The sequence below is a fragment of the Gorilla gorilla genome, chromosome X (assembly GCF_029281585.2).
Source record: "Gorilla gorilla gorilla isolate KB3781 chromosome X, NHGRI_mGorGor1-v2.1_pri, whole genome shotgun sequence".
Lineage (NCBI taxonomy): Eukaryota > Metazoa > Chordata > Mammalia > Primates > Hominidae > Gorilla > Gorilla gorilla.
Window position 1 is genome coordinate 167,591,216 of NC_073247.2, and position 19,616 is coordinate 167,610,831.

At 54.9% G+C, this 19,616-nt stretch overlaps 1 protein-coding gene across 1 annotated transcript; it reads left to right on the forward strand.

Annotated features, from left to right (window-relative positions):
* Window positions 1-5,723: 5,723 nt before the first annotated feature.
* IL9R (interleukin 9 receptor) lies at window positions 5,724-15,108 on the forward strand. The gene is made up of 8 exons (XM_055376843.2): window positions 5,724-6,019; window positions 6,449-6,560; window positions 6,677-6,855; window positions 7,420-7,565; window positions 8,280-8,481; window positions 9,039-9,144; window positions 10,493-10,577; window positions 12,247-15,108. Exons 1-8 carry the CDS (start codon window positions 5,863-5,865, stop codon window positions 12,817-12,819), a joined length of 1,560 nt encoding a protein of 519 aa, XP_055232818.2. The 5' UTR covers window positions 5,724-5,862; the 3' UTR covers window positions 12,820-15,108.
* Window positions 15,109-19,616: the final 4,508 nt, after the last annotated feature.

A 19,616-nucleotide genomic window follows, 5' to 3' on the forward strand; every position in this document is an offset into this window, starting at 1 on the left:
AAAACAAACAAACAAACAAACAAAATCCCCAAAAAACAAAAGTGTCTGCATGGACTTGTACCTAACTACTCACAGTGGCTACTTCTTGGGGGAGGTGAAAGGGGACCCTGTTAAAGAATTTTTCTTCTGTATTGTTTTTCTTCAACTGAGTCTGCATTAATTTTATATTTAATACTCTCCCCACCCCTGATGCTCACAGGTTGCTTTAGCTGGTGGAAGGAGAACCTGCACCTCTGGTTTTGGCAAAGTGTAGAAGGGGACAAGGGCACTGCTCTGCACCTGCACAGGTTCTTGCCTCCTGGGGTCAGTTTAATGCATCTCAGTGGTGTTTCTTGGGAAGAACACAGTGGACACTCACTTGCCAGTCAGTAGACAAATCACTGAAGTCCATGTCTGGCAGTTCTCAATGTCATGGGGACTGTAAGGTTGTCATGTCTCACAGTTCCCTGACTTACAAGATTAGTGGTGGCAGACACTTCTCAGCTCTGCTTGGGAGAGCAGCTCTGTAATGCGCTTGTGGTTTCAGATGTGGGCGGCCTGTGTGAACCTGTCGTGCAAGGCTCACGTCACCAACTGCTGCAGTTATCTCCTGAATCAGGCTGAGGGTCTTTGCTGTGCACCCAGAGATAGTTGGGTGACAAATCACCTCCAGGTTGGGGATGCCTCAGACTTGTGATGGGACTGGGCAGATGCATCTGGGAAGGTGAGTCTGTGCTTTGGGCTTCCCAACCTCTCAAGTCAGCATGAAATTCAGAAGGCAGAGAGGGACATGTGGCCCTCCAACTCGGGGCCCAGGGAGCCACTGTGGAAGCGTGGCGTTTGAGAGCGCCACCCTAGCTTTACCTCCTCTGGTGTCCTGGCCTTGGGTATCTCTTAGAGATGGCAAAATTTGCAGCCCTGACCTCAAGGATTACAAACTAATTTCCAGTCCTGTAGGGGTCATGGGTTCTGCTGTGGCCAGTGTGGCCATGCTCCAACTGGATGGAGGGAAGGGCACTGAGTTTGTCAGGCAGAATTTCTAATTATTGAAGGAACTCTGCTTCCTCAGTGATTGAACCGACCTTTGTGGGGGTGCCTTTGTGGGGTGAGAATGGGCATACTTGGGCCTCAGTTGTGATGGCCATGGGGTGGAGCTGAGGTCTAGGCCCAGGGCTGGGAAAGCCTCTACCAACCCCGAAGCATTTGGGTGTTTTAGGGCAGAAGAGGAGCCAGGAGGATGGGTATGGCCCACTGGAGCTGTGTGTGGGGCAGCAGGCGAGGGTGGGATTCCAGAGGGAGGGTCAACCCAGCCAAGCAGAGGAAGGGGAGGAGAGGGTTTGTTTTGGAAAGAACATCACCCTCTCAGTTTCCTGGGGTCTGGATAGTCTGTTCTTGTGATAAGCTGGAGGATGTGGGCCCTGCTTGGATCCTCCTCTCCCCTCCCTGCCCCCATTTTCTCTTCCTGTGATTTATGCTGTTCTGGGCTCACCCTCTTTCCAGAGCTGTCACGCTACAGCTGACAGGCAGGGCAGGCGTTTTAGTTATTATTATTTTTTTTTTGAGACAGAGTTTGAGACAGTATCAAGAGTGGGTATCCTCTCAGCGTGTCTTCAAGTAGCATCCCAGAGCCCCGCTCCTGGGTACCCACAACATGAACACCGTCCAGAAGCAAGGGTAGCCTCTGCAGGCGGGGCGGGGGTTGGAAAACATTTATCAAACAGTTGAGTTGGGTGCAGGGGATGCAACATGATCAAACAGGGTCTTGCCTCAAGGAGCCTCATGTAGGGACAACGCACAGTGATGACCTTCAACGGCAGTCGGGCAGCAAGGCTGTGGGAGGGGTGTTTTGGGCAGAGCAGGCGACGTGGGTACCTCTTCACCAAGACAGCAGGAAGAGCACGGACATCATTTTCCCATCTCACCTCCAGACTCCCAGGGAACTGTGCCAATATCCTTACTCCAGCCCTGGCCCATGGCCACTGCTCAACCCTTGGGCCCTGTCAGTTCAGGGCTGTGCAGAAGGAGAGTTGCCTGTGCTCAGGCTCAGGGGTTCCGTCCGGCTAAGGAGGCCTACTAGAGGACTGGGGAAAGGCCTGTGATGGGGAGGGAAGATGGCAGAGGGGACAGTGGCAAGCAGAGCAGCAGGGGTCTCCTCCACGCCTCTCTGTACTTCTCCCACCCACCCTTGCTTGCTCCCCTCTGCCCTGGGTGTGTGCCCTTGTCCACCCAACACCTCTGCAGTGCCGAGTCCAGCCCTGACTTCTTCCTGAGCTGTGGCCCAGCATTCCCACAGACATTTACCTCACGGATGCAGCACTGCCCCTCATCCTCTTCTCTGAAAGTGTGTGGGAAATGCTTCTTGGTGCCATCTCTCTTCCACCCTGCCTTCCCTGCACCTTCTCTATGAGGTGTCTGTTGTCTCTGTACTTGCCTCCAGCTGGCCTTTCAGACCCCATCCCTCCTGCCTCCTGCCCATCCCCACCCCTGTCAGCACCTCACATACTCTGTGCCCAACAGCATTGGGGATTCCCACTGTGCTGAAGGAAGTCCTCATGTGGTCCAGAGAGGGAGCTGGCCCCTGCTCCCATTTCCAGTCCCATTTTCTGGCACAGCCTCCGTGTCCCCAGGCTCCAGCTGCTTCTGGGGTACCAAGGTCTGCATTTCTTCCTCTTCCCCCAGCAGACAGAAGACCTTGCTGGACAGGTGTCCACTTCAATAGTAACTTCCATCCTATCCACCTGTATGGCTGCCAGCCTCCTGAATGGTCCAGAAGAACCAGACCCTTCCCTGCCCCCATTAAAAAAGACAAAATATGGCCAGGCTTGTTGGCTCATGCCTGGCATCCCAGCACTTTGGGAGGAGTACAGACCAGCCTGACAAACATGGTGAAACCCTGTGTCTACTAAAAATACAAAAATTAGCCAGGCATGGTGACTCATGTTTGTAAATGCTTGTAATCCCAGCTACTTGGGAGGCTGAAGCAGGAGGATCACTTGAACTCAGGAGGCAGAGGTTGCAGTGAGCCGAGATCATGCCACTGTGTTCCAGCCTGAGCGACAGAGCGAGACGCCGTCTAAATATATATATATATATATATATGTGTGTATATATATATATATACACACATATATATATATATGCATAATAGTCTCTGTGTAACAGTAAGTGGATGCAGTAACTGGTGTGAGGGCAACTTGGAGAGTGTGCTTCGAGGCACAGAGATGCTCAGGGCTGCCTGGACTGCCTCCATGATGGTGGCCTGCTCTGTATTAGGTGAGTGTTCAGGGCATGAGGGCCAGGAAAGGTGAAGGGCTGAGGCTGTCTAAAGACCCTCCTGTGGGTGTGGCAGAGCCTGTGATCTGAGACAGGGCTCCAGCTGCAGGGCAGCCCACAGCTTCACAGTGGCCCAGGGAAGCAGGGCAGGCAGGCTATGAGGCCTAGTAGGCATCTGGGCCAGACTTTGACACTGAGGCCATGGAACGGGTGGGGCTCTGAGAACGGACCAAAGTGATCATGGGCTGAAGGCTATGTCCACAGACCCAAGGCGGGATAGGCTGTGCTGGGCAGTGATGTCAGCCAGGCTCCCCAGCGGGACTGGGGGTGTCAGGGGCAGCTCTCTCCCAGGTGGCAGACACTGGTTTCTCCTCCTGCTCTCACAACCAGCCTGTTACCAGGTGTTGTCTGACCTGTGGTGAGGCCTCCCTGGTGACTGCCTGGCCCTGTGGTCAAGGATGGGGGAAGGCAGCTCTGCCTGCAGCTCCACCCCATTTATAAAGCACTGTGGTGCCTTCTGCTGGGGCATGTGCTGAGTGGTGCCTCGCAGGCACTGCCCTCAGGAAGTTCACAGGCTTGTGTGGAAGCTGGTGGGAATGGGCCAAGAAGAGAGGTGTCAGGAGCCAGGTATTGGGCAGGTCCCAGGTCTCTGAGACTCAGTTTCTTCATCTGTAGGAGGGTGGTGACCCTGCCCTGCTCAGCTTACCAGGTACAGATGTAAGTTTTCAGTGCAGAGGAAAAGCAGAGAACTTCCCCTCAGATGGCCATACCCCCTTGTCGCTGTACCCAACTCTCCGGTCCTACTTTGTAGCTCTCAGGTGTCACATGTGGATCCTGCCCTACCATCCCCCTTCCCTGTCTAGAAACGAGGCCTGCTGAGCTTGGAGCCATCCCACTCCCTGCTCTCAAGCCATCTGCTCCTGGGTTAGCCTGTGGCTGGCCTGGCCTGATTCTACAGCAATGTGGGTGTTTCTCCACTGTTAGGGCAGCGGTTGTCCATTCTGGGGCCTGCGTCAGCTCTCAGCTGTGGCTGTTGTGCCTGTGCTTCCCCAGGTCCTGGTGGTCACTCCAACCCTGCCCTCAGATATCCCAAGAGCAGGCTGACTGCCTTCCCCATTCCCACCTTTCCAGTAACTGCTGCAAGAACGGACAGACACTGCTGCAGAGAACTTGCCACGGTGTTTCATGCTGCGGCTGGTGGTTCCAGGCTGCACGCTCCATTCTAGGAAAGGGTGAGGCTTCCTGATCATCATTCTTAACAGGGGACTGTCCTATGGGTACCTGGATACGCTGCCAGGAGTGGGGCAGAGTGGGGTTAGAGTAGTGCCTGCTGCCCATTGGGGGTGTGCGGTTTCCTTAAGGGCATGCATGCTGTAGTCTGTGTGCGTGTCTGGTTTTTTCCTCCTCCTTATCAGTAATCAGTCTTGTATAACCAGGCTGGCCCTGCTTCCTGCCTAGGGGCTATCGGTGTACCATCTGGAGTTGCAAATGGGGTGATAGGGCGTCAGCAGCCTTCCCACACCCAAGCACTTCCTGACACCCAGCCCCTCATCTCTAGCCAATCTCTGGCTCCCCTAGGGATCCTGGGGCTCAGGCCTCACACTTCAGCATCAGGGGGCTTTGCCCTTCTGGTGTGGCTCTTCTTTGCAGGTGCCTTGGAACAGGGGTGCAACAGAGTTCAGAAAGTGCCATCTGTTGCACGGATACCCTGCTGCCACCCTCATCCACCTTTCTGGGGCAGAACACTTGGATGGGTCTTTATTTAAGAGGACAAAAGGGAGAGAGAATGCATAGAGGCTGGGTCTGGTGGCTCACGCCTGTAATCCCGACACTTTGGGAGGCCTAGGCAGGTGGATCCCTTGAGGTCAGGAGGTCAAGACTAGCCTGGCCAACATGGTGAAACCCCCATCTCTACTAAAAATACAAAAAAAAAAAATTAGCTGGGCATGGCGGGAGATGCCTGTAATCCCAGCTACTCGGGAGGCTGAGGCAGGATAATCACTTGAACCCAGGAGGCGGAGGTTGCAGTGAGCCAAGATTGCACTACTGCACTCCAGCCTTGGCAACAGAGGGAGACTCTGTCTCAAAAAAAAAAAAAAATTTGCTTAGAATTTGTCTGTGTGACCCTGGGCAAGTCATTTCCCCTCCTTGGGACTCAGTTCCTTGCCTGTGAACGGGGACAGTGCTTCTCCCTTACAGAGCTGTTGTGAGAATTAAAGTAGAAAATGTACCTGTGGTGGTTGTTGGTAGTGACCAGTTCCCCCAACCCTGACTCCCCTGAAGGATGGGGCCTGGGCCCGGGAATGGGGGATGGGCTGGCAGAGGATGACTGTCCCAGAGAGGAGTCTTCTCAGCGGATGTGGAGACCTAGCTGAGTCAGAGGCCAGGATCTAAGTTTGAGGGTGTTCCTTACACCCTGCAGCCATGAGTCTTTGGCTGAGTCAAATGGCCTTTCTGAGCTCAGTTCCTTATCAGTAAAGCCTGGACAGTGGTCCAGGATGCTGGACACTGTGTGAGTGTTAGGACACAGGACACTGTGTGAGTGCAGGTGGGGACCCATGGAGCACTCTGCTGGGGAGCAATTCATGGGGAGCACTCCTCCAGAGAGGGATGATTTGCACAGGGCCCTCAGCCCAGTCCCTTGCAGGCTGGACCTTGGAGAGTGAGGCCCTGAGGCGAGACATGGGCACCTGGCTCCTGGCCTGCACCTGCATCTGCACCTGCACCTGTGTCTGCTTGGGAGTCTCTGTCACAGGGGAAGGACAAGGTGAGGGCTGGGCACTAATGTCTGTATGAGGTGGGTGGAGAACTAGGGCATGTTTGGGGGACTGGGTTGTCCGATGTCGAGCCTCTAGGGAAAGGTTTGGCCCAAACTGTGCTGGGGCATGTCCTCTAGGGGTCAGCCTGGACCTCAGTCTCTAGTCTCCCTACTTTTACCTCCCTACCTTCATTCCCTGGACCGACCGTAGTCTCCCTTCCTTCACTCTCTTGACGCCTCTCCAGATCTGACTTGCCCGTGTACCACGGGTCAGAGCCCATCACTTCCCAGGCCTCCCAGTGCTTCCCTGGACAGATTCTGGGATCATTTACTGGTGACTGCCCTGCTAGGGTGTCAGCTGTCAGATCCTCCCCAACCCCCCAGCTCAGCTCTGGCCTGAAGTACTTACCGTGGGCTCCTGATGGTCACTGTCTCCAGGGCCAAGGTCTAGAACCTTCACCTGCCTCACCAACAACATTCTCAGGATCGATTGCCACTGGTCTGCCCCAGAGCTGGGACAGGGCTCCAGCCCCTGGCTCCTCTTCACCAGGTGAGCGTGGAGGGCCATGCCCACCTGGACAGGGATGAGGGTGAGGTCCCCAGGATTGAAGCAGCTATGCCAGGACAGTGTAGCAGCCCCGTGGTGCTGACAAATGCCCTTTCCAGCAACCAGGCTCCTGGCGGCACACATAAGTGCATCTTGCGGGGCAGTGAGTGCACCGTCGTGCTGCCACCTGAGGCAGTGCTCGTGCCATCTGACAATTTCACCATCACTTTCCACCACTGCATGTCTGGGAGGGAGCAGGTCAGCCTGGTGGACCCGGAGTACCTGCCCCGGAGACACGGTGAGCAGCGGCTATAGGTCTGGGGCAGGGCCGCTAGGCAAGAACATCCTGGCTGCTTGGGGGTTTGGAGCAGGGCCTTGCAGCCTGTGAGTGGCCCAGTGAGTGTTCTCAGTCCCAGCTGAGTGAGATCCAGGGCTGGGGGCAGGCTTGGCCCCTGGGAGGGGAGGGCCCATATGGTTACTGCAGGGGCAGGGTTTTGGCAGGAAATAAAGATGCAGGGCTGCTAGTTGGGGCAGGGGCTGGCACTTGAGTCATGTGAAATGCACTTCAGTCATACCAGGAAGGACTCCAGTAAGATGCTGGGAAAAGCTTCCAGCAGCAGACTGTGAAGGAAAGGGAAAGCAAGATTTAGAAACCACCTAGTCTAGCTGCAGAGGCCAGAGGAAGTCATTGCTGTCCTGTCCCGCCTGGGGCTTTTCTGGACCAGTCTCCCAGTGAGGTGCCTGGTCTGAGAGGGCCTTGACCATTCCCCTTGGGAGTCTTTCAGACCCCAGTCTTGTGTGTTCTGACTGACACACCCAGACCCATGGGGCTTCAGCCTCACATGGATTCACTCTGTTCCAGTTAAGCTGGACCCGCCCTCTGACTTGCAGAGCAACATCAGTTCTGGCCACTGCATCCTGACCTGGAGCATCAGTCCTGCCTTGGAGCCAATGACCACACTTCTCAGCTATGAGCTGGCCTTCAAGAAGCAGGAAGAGGCCTGGGAGGTAACACTTTGGCTGGCTTTCCCTGGGGGCCTCTCTCCTGGGAACAACAGTCCAGGGCAGACTCCCCACTCTACATAGCGAGATGTCAACTTGTAGTGATGAGAAGGGAGGAACTAGAGCGGGGTGTGTGTGCACACACACATGCTGGCATGCAGATGTGTATGCTTCATGTGTGTGTATGGGAGTACGGTGAGTGCACCTGTGTCTCTGTGAGTGTGTGCACATAAGTGTGGTGAGTGTGCATGTATGTGTTTATGTGTGCACACATGTAAGTGTGCACACTCATGTTTGTGTGCCCATGTTTGTGTGTTTATATGTAAGTGTACATGTGAGTGTGCCTGTGCCTTGCGTTTGTGTGAGTGTGCACATGGGCATGCCTATGTGTATGAGTGTGTATGTGAGTGTGGTGAGTTGCTTCTGTGCACACACTTTTGTTTATGAGTGTGCATGCAAGTGTGATGAGTGTGAAAGTGTTCCTGTAGACATGTTTGCCTGTGTGTGCATATGTGTATTTGTGGGCAAACGCAGCTGTGTCTGTGTGTGAGTGTGCCTTCTGTGTGTGTGTGTGCACGTGAATGTGGTGAGTGTGTCTGTGTGTTAACACAGGTGTGTTCAAGAGTGTGTTATATGAGCATATAATGCATGTGTGTATTCTCGAGGGCTGAGGGACCCAGCCCCACCTTCACCACCTGCTAACTGTCCCCACCCCCACAGCAGGCCCAGCACAGGGATCACATTGTCGGGGTGACCTGGCTTATAATTGAAGCCTTTGAGCTGGACCCTGGCTTTATCCATGAGGCCAGGCTGCGTGTCCAGATGGCCACACTGGAGGATGATGTGGTAGAGGAGGAGCGTTATACAGGCCAGTGGAGTGAGTGGAGCCAGCCTGTGTGCTTCCAGGCTCCCCAGAGACAAGGTGGGCACTGCTGTGGCTGCTGCACTTCCAGAGTCTGGGCTGGGCGTCTTCTCCCCTGTTCACCTGAGCCCTGCACCCTTTCACCCTCCGGGAAGCCCCTCCCCGAGGCAGCCATGCCTCAGTTGATCCCCTTCCTCTGAAGGTCTGAGGTCTATAGGGAGGACACAAACACCTGCCAACTCTGGGGTTTCCTGGGAACCCACAGTCAGTGGCTCCTGTTAGGAGTGAGGGTGGCAGGGCTGCACACCAGGGCTGGTGCTCCTGCCTGGAGGCTGGACATGACCTCAGTGTCCTTGAGGGCTGGACTGACCCTTGCACAATGCAGTGCTGAGACAGCCCACGGAACTTATGACCCACCGTGTGGCAGATGGGAAGAGTGAGGCCCAGGAGCATGGCTCACACAAGGTCCTTCAGCAGGTGACACAAACCTTCAAGGCCCATCACAAACCTTCCACTTTGGCCCAGGGCACTAAAAGGGCGCACCTTTGCCATGTAGGTTTGTGGGGAGCCTCCTGGCACTGACGCTGCTCACAGCCCTGGGCCTTTCCTGTCCACAGGCCCTCTGATCCCACCCCGGGGGTGGCCAGACAACACCCTTGTTGCTGTGTCCATCTTTCTGCTGCTGACTGGCCTGACCTACCTCCTGTTCAAGCTGTCGCCCAGGTAGGTAGCTGATGTGTGTGTGTGTGTGTGTACATGTGTGAGCGGGTAAGAGTGTACATGTTAGTGTATGTGTGCAGATGTGTGACTGTGTGCATGTGTGAGTGTGTGGTGGGTGGGCCGTCAAGGGCCACCCTTGTCTGGTTCCTCCCCTCCCCTCTCCACTGCCTGGTCCTGGATGGGGTGGGCTTTTCCAGTCTCCACTCTGGGCCAGTAGAGAGTTGTCAAGTTGCCAGGGGAGAGAAGGGAAGGGGGATCTGAGGCAGAGGCTGAAGATAAGGGCAGCTTGGTCCTGACCAGACCCAGAGTCACCGAGATCAAGAGCCCGGGGTCCTAGTCTCCTGCCTCTGGAGGAGCTTGGTTTGTTCTTTTGTTCACACGTTATATGAAAGGTCAGCTGGGGCATCTGGTGTGTTCAGGACCCTCTTCTCACCCTGGCAGATGCCTTAGAGAACAAGATGGACAAGGGCCCTCCTTAAATAAACCATCACGCCTCATGCACCACATGTCAGGTTACAAGAGCGAGTGCAGGGGCCATGTCAGGCCGAGGATGTGAGGAAGAGGGTGTGGGGAGAGGGGTGTTGGGTGGGGCTAAGCGGGAGGATGCTTGGCTTCTCCTTGGAGCAAAGGAAAGTGTGAAACTGTGTAACACGACCTAGTTTATGTTTTGAGGAATGGATTGCTGGGAAAAGGGGACATGGGGGACCTGCTGGGGGCCAGTGGGGTGCCCACAGGGAGATGATTTTGCATGAGCCAGTGAAAGAAGTGGAGATAGAGCAAGGTAGAGGGAATTGCAGGGTCTTAGGGGGAGAAATGGAGGGGACATATGGGTGGATGAGATATGAGTGCTGACCCCTGAGGTGGGGAAATGGGGGACAGCCTTGCGGGGAGGTTGGTGAAGTCTATTTGCACCTGTTGGGTTGGAGCCCCAGGTGACATCCTTGTGGGAGGGTCAGTGGATCCTTGGCAGCAAGTCAGGTGCTCAGAGAGACACTGGGTGGGGTGGGAGCCACAGACCTTCTGCTGATGGCAAAGACGGGGTTCCTGGAGGTGCTGGCTCCCTCTGCGGGCTGAGGACCCGGCTGGTAACTCCCCGTTCTGAACCCACCATCACAGCTCACACTGTAAAGGACGCCTGCCTCAGTATAAATCAGTTCTATGCGGCCGTTAGGCAAGGAGGCCCAGTTGGGTCCTGCCCTGAGAGTGGGTTGGGATGTGATGAGATGGGAGAGAGGCAGTGGCAGGGACGAGGTGGGCGGACCCCCTGCTGATGGAAGGAAGCTCAGCCTCTGCAGTGACCTCAGGCCACCTGGGTCGCCATAGGCCTCTGACTGGCCTCTCCTGGCCTCAGGATGAAGAGAACCTTCTACCAGAACGTGCCCTCTCCAGCGGTGTTCTTCCAGCCCCTCTACGGTGTGCACAATGGGAACTTCCAGGTGTGTGCAGAGACCACGGCAGGACGTGGGTGGCAGGGGTTGCCCAGAGCTCTGGCCTGCCCAAGATGTTGGCTTTCATGAGAGTTGGTGGCCAGTATGGGAGGCTTGTCAGTGCTTGGAGCCTTTTTTGTATATTCAGTGAATTTCAATTTATATGCGTGTCTCAAATGGGGAAAAATTAGCTTTATTTTCCATTGCTGATTTCTTTTTGTTCTCAGGTCTCCAGTTCCATTGTTGATTGAAAAAAATGTAAATTTCTCATTACTTATCTCTGTCCCCTCTGGTTTGCAGCTGTCTGCACCCACCATGTGCCTCACCTCCTCCTTCTGCGAAGGTGTCTGTCCTGTGGCCATGGGGAAGGGTCTGTGGTGTGTGCGCTGCCTTTGGGGCTCTCATTGCCTCTGGGCTCCTGCTCTGCCTGGTCCCCTGGTCTCCCCGGATCACATGATGGCACCACAGCTGAGTGGGCTCTGCACTTCCCCCCCTTCCGCCCATGTTGGGCTCCTACAGCCCAGGCACCAGTGAACAACTTGGGGGTTGCATCAGCCCCTCCCCTCCCTGCTGGGCCGTCGGTTCATGCCCCCTGGGTGGGAGGAGGGGGAGAGGGAGAGCTCCAGTGAGTGGTCTCTGGTTTTTCCCCTCAGACTCCTCACTTTGGGCAAAGGACAAGAGGCAGTGAGGGCCCCTCCCTGGGGTCTGGGCCAAGCTGACCACTCTTCTCCAGAATCTTCCCTCCCTGTGCCCTAGGGCATCCCTGGGCCCTGTGCAGCAAGGATGTCCCCTTCACACTGCGGCTCCAGCTTACTATGCAGAAAAATCCTTTTCTCTCTCAATGAGGAGCCTAGTTTTCAAGATTTTTGTCCAAAAATATAATTTGAACCATGAACCGGGCATCTGGCTCTTGGCAGAGTCTCCCTCTTTCCCCAAGGTGGTAGATGTGACTGTCAAGAGCCTGGGCAGCTGACGACAAGGCTGAGCAGGTCAGATTGTGACTGTCCCCTGGACTGGCATCCTGTTGCGGGCACCAGCGCTTCCCTAGAGAACTAGGACACCTGCCAGGGGTTATTTAGACCCGCGGGTGGGGATCTGGTGCCATAGGTTGGTCTCCAGGGAGCAGTGCAGTGATGGAGGGTGTTGTGTGTGTGGTGCATGGGATGGAGGCTCCTGGTCCCACCAAGGGAACAGCTTCCTTTTGGAGGTGGGGGCCTCCTGTGGCCCCACAGAAGGATCCAGGTCTGCTGGCTGTATCCCAGCACTTTGAAAGTCACCAGTCCTGACAGCGACTCATGTGTGTGTGTGTGTGTGTGTGTGTGTGTGTGTGTGTGTGTGTGTGGTGGGAGTGCCCAGTCTCTGTAGCCGCTGAAAGGCTCTGAGGCACATGCTGTCAGGAGTTGGCTCTGTCCTGGGCAGATAGCACCATCTGTACCTTGGTTCAAACTGCTGTGAGCACCAGACCCTGGTGCACGGGCCTGAAGGGACTCAGGGTCCCATGTTGAGGTTGGGACAGAATGTTCAAGACACAGGTGATGCTTGGCCTCTGGGTATGGACCTCAGGAGGGCTTTCTGGAGGAGGAGGGAGAGTAGGCTTGCCTGAAAGGAGGCAGCTGCTCCCGTGATGAGTTCTAAACATGCTGCCTGAGCCTTTCCCTTCTCCCGTGCTCTGTTCCAGACTTGGATGGGGGCCCACAGGGCCGGTGTGCTGTTGAGCCAGGACTGCGCTGGCACCCCACGAGGAGCCTTGGAGCCCTGCGTCCAGGAGGCCACTGCACTGCTCACTTGTGGCCCAGCACATCCTTGGAAATCTGTGGCCCTGGAGGAGGAACAGGAGGGCCCTGGGACCAGGCTCCCGGGGAACCTGAGCTCAGAGGATGTGCTGCCAGCAGGGTGTACGGAGTGGAGGGTACAGACGCTTGCCTATCTGCCACAGGAGGACTGGGCCCCCACGTCCCCCACTAGGCCGGCTCCCCCAGACTCAGAGGGCAGCAGCAGCAGCAGCAGCAACTACTGTGCCTTGGGCTGCTATGGGGGATGGCACCTCTCAGCCCTCCCAGGAAACACACAGAGCCCTGGGCCCATCCCAGCCCTGGCCTGTGGCCTTTCTTGTGACCATCAGGGCCTGGAGACCCAGCAAGGAGTTGCCTGGGTGCTGGCTGGTCACTGCCAGAGGCCTGGGCTGCATGAGGACCTCCAGGGCATGTTGCTCCCTTCTGTCCTCAGCAAGGCTCGGTCCTGGACATTCTAGGTCCCTGACTCGCCAGATGCATCATGTCCATTTTGGGAAAATGGACTGAAGTTTCTGGAGCCCTTGTCTGAGACTGAACCTCCTGAGAAGGTGCCCCTAGCAGCGGTCAGAGGTCCTGTCTGGATGGAGGCTGGAGGCTCCCCCTCAACCCCTCTGCTCAGTGCCTGTGGGGAGGAACCTCTACCCTCAGCATCCTGGCCACAAGTTCTTCCTTCCGTTGTCCCTTTTCTTTATCCCTGACCTCTCTGAGAAGTGGGGTGTGGTCTCTCAGCTGTTCTGACCTCATACCCTTAAAGGGCCAGCCTGGGCCCAGTGGACACAGGTAAGGCACCATGACCACCTGGTGTGACCTCTGTGCCTTACTGAGGCACCTTTCTAGAGATTAAAAGGGGCTTGATGGCTGTTCCAAAGTGTTGATGGCTGGGAGAAGGGGCCAGAGGAGGAGTGAGGGGTGGGGTTTGTCCAGCCCTGGGCTTTCCGGGCTCTAGAGATAGCACGGTGGAGGCTCAATGACAGTTCTGGGGACAGCAAGTTGGAGGTTCAGGGTCAGCTTCAGGACAGCAGGATGGAGGCTCAGGGACAATTCCTGGGAGGCCAGCGCCCTCGTTCCTCCTTGTCCTCATCCTCCCACTTGCTCCAGGAAACTGAGAGCTGAGCCTGGAGCTTCCAGACAGTCAGGGCTGGAGGTGACCATCCAGCAGTGATGGTGACCTGTGAAGGGTCCTGCTTCTGTCCTCAGCCTCTCATGGGGTGGGCTTGGGGAGGAGCTGTGGTCTGGAGAGAGCGGCAGTTGGAGCAGAACATGCCTGCATTTTTTTCCTAAGGCTGCCGTAACAAAGTGCCACAAAATGGTTAGCTTAGAACCACAGAGATTTGTTGTCTCACAATTCTGAACTCCAGAAGTTGGAAATAAAGATGTTGGCAGTGTTCCCAACCACATGTTCTTGGGCTCCCATGAAACAGAAGTTGATATGAGGCCAAGGAAGCTTCCCAGACAAGACTTTATTAAGTCTTATGCCCCGAAAGTTTGGGCAGAAGAGAGACAGTGCAGGAGGAAGAATTCTTGGCTGACTCCCCAAGGGGAATGCATTGTGGTGTCTTAAGGAGGGTGACATACATAATTTATGAGCTACATGAGTGTCATTGCACGTATGGGGTGGAGTGAAGGGTGCTCAGATGCATGCTAACACATACATTGCATGATCAGAAAATGGCAGATAAGCCCCTCCCTGGGTGAGGACTTTAGTATTATCATAAGACCAGGGTCATTCTCCTGGCCTTGTGCACAAGCAGGTGATACAGTCAACTCCCGTCAGTAAGACTTATGGCGGGATGCTGCTTATCTTAGTTTATTTCAGACAGTTGGCAAGGTCTGGCCAGCGAGTATGGCACCTGGAGGGTGGTGCTGCAAGGTCTGGTGGTCAGCGGGCACGTATGGAACAACACGTTAGTGGGGGTGGGCCGAGTCCCATTTCTACTCTCTCAGCAGGGCCATGCTCCCTCTGAAGGCACTAGGGAAGGATTAGTTTCAGGCCTCTCTTCAGCTTCTGTTAGTTTCTTGGCTTGTGACACCAAAGCTGTAATCTTTTTTTTGTTTTGTTTTTGAGACGGAGTTTTGCTCTTGTCGCCCAGGCTGGAGTGCAATGGCACAATCTCGGCTCACTGCAACCTCCTCCTCCCAGGTTCAAGCGATTCTTCTGCCTCAGCCTTTGGAGTAGCTGTGATTACAGGCACCTGCTACCACGCCTGGCTACTTTTTGTATTTTTAGTAGAGACGGTGTTTCGCTATGTTGGCCAGGCTGGTCTCAAACTCCTGATATCAAGTGATCCGTCTGTCTCTGCCTCCCAAAGTGTTGGGATTACAGGCATGAGCCACCGTACCTGGCCAAAGTTCCAGTCTTTACAGGGATTTTTCCTTGTGTGCATTTCTGTGTCCAAATTTCCCCTTTTTAAAATCACAATAATAGTGAATTAAGGCTGGCCCTAACGATTTAATCTTAACTTGATCATCTGCAAAGACAATATTTCCATATAAGGTCACATTCACAGCTACTGGGGTTAGGACTTCAACCTAGAGGGCCTGACTGCTGGCCCCACACATCATGGCCCCTCCCAGCATGCCCCATCCCCTTCCTGGGTGCCCCAGGCAGATCACAGGAGGGCCTGACTGCTGGGCTTTGGGCTGACATTGGGATCATCTGCCTAGTTAGGGCTGTGACCAGACTGAGATAGGAGGTGGGACCTGACCCTAACCCTAACCCTAACCCTAACCCTAACCCTAACCCTAGGGTTAGGGTTAAATAAATGTTGCTCTCTAAAACCACCGACTCGCCCTTGAATTTTTTCTTGGGTGAAGCCAAAAGCCCTCCTGTGCTAAACCCCAATTTCTGGGCTCACCTTTCCTGCATCAAGAGTGTTTTGGGTCTGGGAGCGCTGAAGTTTTGAAGGCAGGATGAAATGGAGACTGTTAGCTCCCTGGGCCCTGAGCTACAGGGAGCAACTCTCCTGGGTGCTCTCATGCTTCCTGCAACCTGAGCAGAAAGAAGTACCTGCAGCCTGATGCCCCCAAAGGCAAAAGTCCCTTCTGGCTCAGATAGGCATCCCTCCCACCCTGCATGCCTGCAGAGCTTCTGGGGTTTTGTGGGGAGCCTCAGCAGAGCTGGATCCTGGTCTGTGGGGGCGAGGCAGGCCCCAGAATGTATCTTTAGCATCCAGAGAGTGGGAGGGGTGTGGACGGAAGCGAGGTACAGGCATCCTCAGCTCTAACCAAGTATAAAAATACTAGTGTGAATCCACTTCCTGGAGCTGGGCTCTGGGGAGCCCCGGGCTAGTGTATTTATAACAGGGGCTGTGTGGCTCATGAGGCGCCATGTGTGACCTGGGCTACCTCATGATCACATAAACAAACCCACAATTGGGATGCCTCTCCTGTGTGGCCTGGACACGTCTTCATTCAACTCATAAACTTTCCCTGAGTGGGCCCTGGAGAGCTGGTTCTGGGCTGGAACCTGAGTGTGAAGCCACTGGAGGCTGTGTAATTTGTAGGTGAGTCACTCAGTCACCTAAGCCTGGCCCTCCCCTCTGCACAGGGCGCTAGCCATACCTAGCAGACTGCTGTGAGTTCACCTGAGCAAGACACCTGCACACAGTGGTGCTCAGAAAAAGCTAATAATTCCTTATTGGAATGAGACAGGCCAGGCGTGGTGGCTCATGCCTGTAATCCCAGCACTTTGAGAGGCTGAGGCAAGCAGACTGCTTGAGCCCAGAAGTTTGAGACCAGTCTGGGCAACATGGCAAAACCCTATCTCTATGAAAAAAAACCAAAAATAATTAGCTGGGCATGGTGGTTCAGGCCTGTAATCCCAGCTACTCGGGAGGCTGAAGTAGGAGAATCACTTGAATCCGGGAGGCAGAGGTTGCAGTGAGCCGAGATCACGCCACTGCACTCCAGCCTGGGCAACAAAGTGAGACTCCATGTCAAAAAAAGAAAAGAGGCCAGGAGCAGTGGTGCATGTCTGTAATCCCAGCACTTTGGGAGGCTGAGGTGGGTGGATCACGAGGTCAGGAGTTCAATACAAGCCTGGCCAAGATGGTGAAACCCCATCTCTACTAAAAACACACACACACACACAAAATTAGCCAGGCATGGTGGTAAGTGCCTATAATCCCAGCTACTTAGGAGGCTGAGGCAGAGAATTGCTCAAACCCAGGAGGTGGAGGTTGCGGTGAGCCGAGATTGCGCCACTGCACTCCAGCCTGGGAGACAGAGCGAGACTCCGTTTCAAAAAAAAAAAAAAAAAAGGAAAAGAAAAAAAGACCCCAGGACCATACATATTTACAGCTCAGTATTAACTAACCTTAATGAAATATGATTTTATTTAAAATGGTCAAGGTAAAGGAAAAAAAAAGAGTAGTGACTTTCTTCAAGTAATTTTATGGTATAATATCAAAGCTTGATACGCAGACGTCATTTTATGTACCATTACAAATACACTGCCAATTAAACAGACTTTCTCAACAAAAGACTGTTGTTGACGAGGTCACTTCCATTAGACACACAAAATGGTTTGTTTTTGTTTTCATTTGTTTTTTGAGACAAGGTCTCGCTCTGTCGCCCAGGCTAAATGCAGTGGCCTGAGAATGATAATGTGCCTGCTTTTCCATTTCCTGTGTTGTTTCCACTGCGTTAACAAAACAGCCTTAATACACAAAGCACTGGCCGGGCGCAGTGGCTCATGCCTGTAATTCCAGCACTGTGGGAGGCCGAGGTGGGCGGATCACCTGAGGTCAGGAGTTCGAGACCAGCCTGATCAACATGGAGAAACCCCGTCTCTACTAAAACTACAAAATTAGCCGGGCGTGATGGCGCATGACTGTAATCCCAGCTACTCGGGAGGCCGAGGCAGGAGAATCGCTTGAACCCGGGAGGCAGAGGTTGCAGTGAGCCGAGATCGCGACCTCGCACTCCAGCCTGGGGAGCAAGAGCGAAACTCCTTCTCAAAAGAAAACAAAACAAAACAAACACCGAGCACTAATCCAGGGGCGCCTGTTTCATTGGCCTTAGACTGTGGTGCCTGCTGGTCCCCGACCTCACAAGGGCGTCTCCGTGTTCCTCCTCCTCTCCCGGTACCAGGGTCAGCCCCAGGTGTCCCGGAGATGCAGCCCCAGGTGTCCCAGAGATGTCCTCATCGCGGACGTGTCCCCAGGTGTCCCCAGGTGTCTTGAAGCCGTGGCCCCTCCTGGGTGGGTCCTGAGGAGAGAAAACTCCGTCCTCACAGTCCTCACGCCCAGGGATGCCGCTGTACGGTTCAGATGCAGTTCTACCATGGCGTTCCGGGTTTGGCCGGGCCCCCTAATGGCAGCCGTGGAGAATCCCTGAAAATTAGCGTTTGGATTTTTCCATGCCGTGATTTTGGAAATTTCAACTGAAATGGAGCCCACCATCCCGTGCCCTGACCGAAACCCATGGAGACAGCAAGCAAAGAAGATGGCCAGTTCACGCCTGTAATCCCAGCACTTTAGGAGGCCGAGGCAGGAGGATCATTTGAGCTCAATGAGTTCGAGACCAACCTGGCCAACATGGTGAAACCCCCATCTCTACTAAAAATACAAAAAAAAAAAAAAAAAAATTAGCTGGGCGCCGTGGCGCACGCCTGTAGTCCCAGCTACTTGGGAGGCTGAAGGAGGAGAATCGCTTGAGCCCAGGAAGCGGAGGTTGCAGTGAGCAGAGATTGCACACCTGCACTCCAACCTAGTCGACAGAGTGAGGCTTCCTCTCAAAAAGAAAGAGGGCAGGGCATGGTGGCTCACACCTGTAATCCCAGCACTTTGGGAGGCCGAGGCGGGCAGATCACGAGGTCAGGAGATTGAGATCATCCTGGTCAACGTGGTGAAACCCCGTCTCTACAAAACAAATAAAAATTAGCTGGACGTGGTGGCGTGCTCCTGTAGTGCCAGCTTTGGGAGGCTGAGGTAGGAGAATCGCTTGAACCAGGGAGGCAGAGGTTGCAGTCAGCGGAGATCGTGCCACTGCCCTCCAGCCTGGGTGACAGAGCGAGACGCCTCTCAAAAAAAAACCAAAAAGCCAAAAACAAAATCAAAAACAAACATCCAGCACTGATCCTGGGGGCCTGTTTCCTCGGCCTCAGGCTGATCTCCCAACAGTGTCTCCGCGTTCTTCCTCCTCTCCCGGTACCAGGGTCTCTTCCCAGAAAGAAACTCACATCCGTAACCTGCATCTTGGCCTGCGCTGGGGGTGACCCGCCCAAGCCTCCATGAAGGGAATCTCCTACAAAGTGAGGTCCTGCTACAAACTGCATGACGGGAAATGCAGCCGCGCTCGCTCAGCCGCACTCACAGCGGGGGCGGGAAGCCTTTTCCTCACCTTGGCCTCGGCCCCAGGTGTCCCGGAGATGCAGCAGCGTCTCCCAGTCCTCACCGCGGATGCCGCCCCAGGTGTCCCCAGGTGTCCCCAGGTGTCTCGAAGCCGCGGCCTCTCCCATGCGGGTCCTGGGGAGAGGAAGCTCAGTCCTCATAGTGGCTGCAAAGTGACTGCGGCTGTGTGGATGAGACACGGTGCGTGCGCGGTGCCCCGAGTTGCCAGGGGCCGTGCGCCCCCTTGCGGCAGCCATGGGGAGTCTCTGAAAATCAGCATCTAGATTTTTCCAGGCTGTGGATTTTGGAAATTACGACTGAAATGGAGCCCACCATCCCATGCCTTGATCGGAACTCATGGAGCAAGCAAGCAAAGAAGATGGCCAGTTCATGCCTGTAATCCCAGCATTTTGGGAGTCTGAGGCGGGCAGATCACTTGCGGTCCAGAGTTTGAGACCAGCCTGGCTAACATGGTGAAACCTCGTGTATACAAAAAATACAAAAATTAGCTGGGCATGGTGGCACGTGCCTGTAATCCCAGCTACTCAGGAGGCTGAGGCAGGAGGATTGCTTGAACCCAGGAGGCGCAGGTTACGGTCAGGGTCAGGGTCAGGGTCAGGGTTAGGGTTCAGGGTTAGGGGTCAGGGTCAGGGTCAGGGTCAGGGGTCAGGGTCAGGGTCAGGGGTCAGGGTCAGGGTCGGGTCGGGTCAGGGTCAGGGTCAGGATCAGGGTGCGGGTTAGGGTCAGGGTGCGGGTTAGGGTCAGGGTGAGGGTCAGGGTGAGGGTGAGGGTGAGGGTCAGGGTGAGGGTGAGGGTCAGGGTGAGGGTGAGGGTCAGGGTGAGAGGGTGAGGGTCAGGGTGAGAGGGTGAGGGTGAGGGTGAGGGTGAGGGTCAGGGTGAGGGTCAGGGTCAGGGTGAGGGTC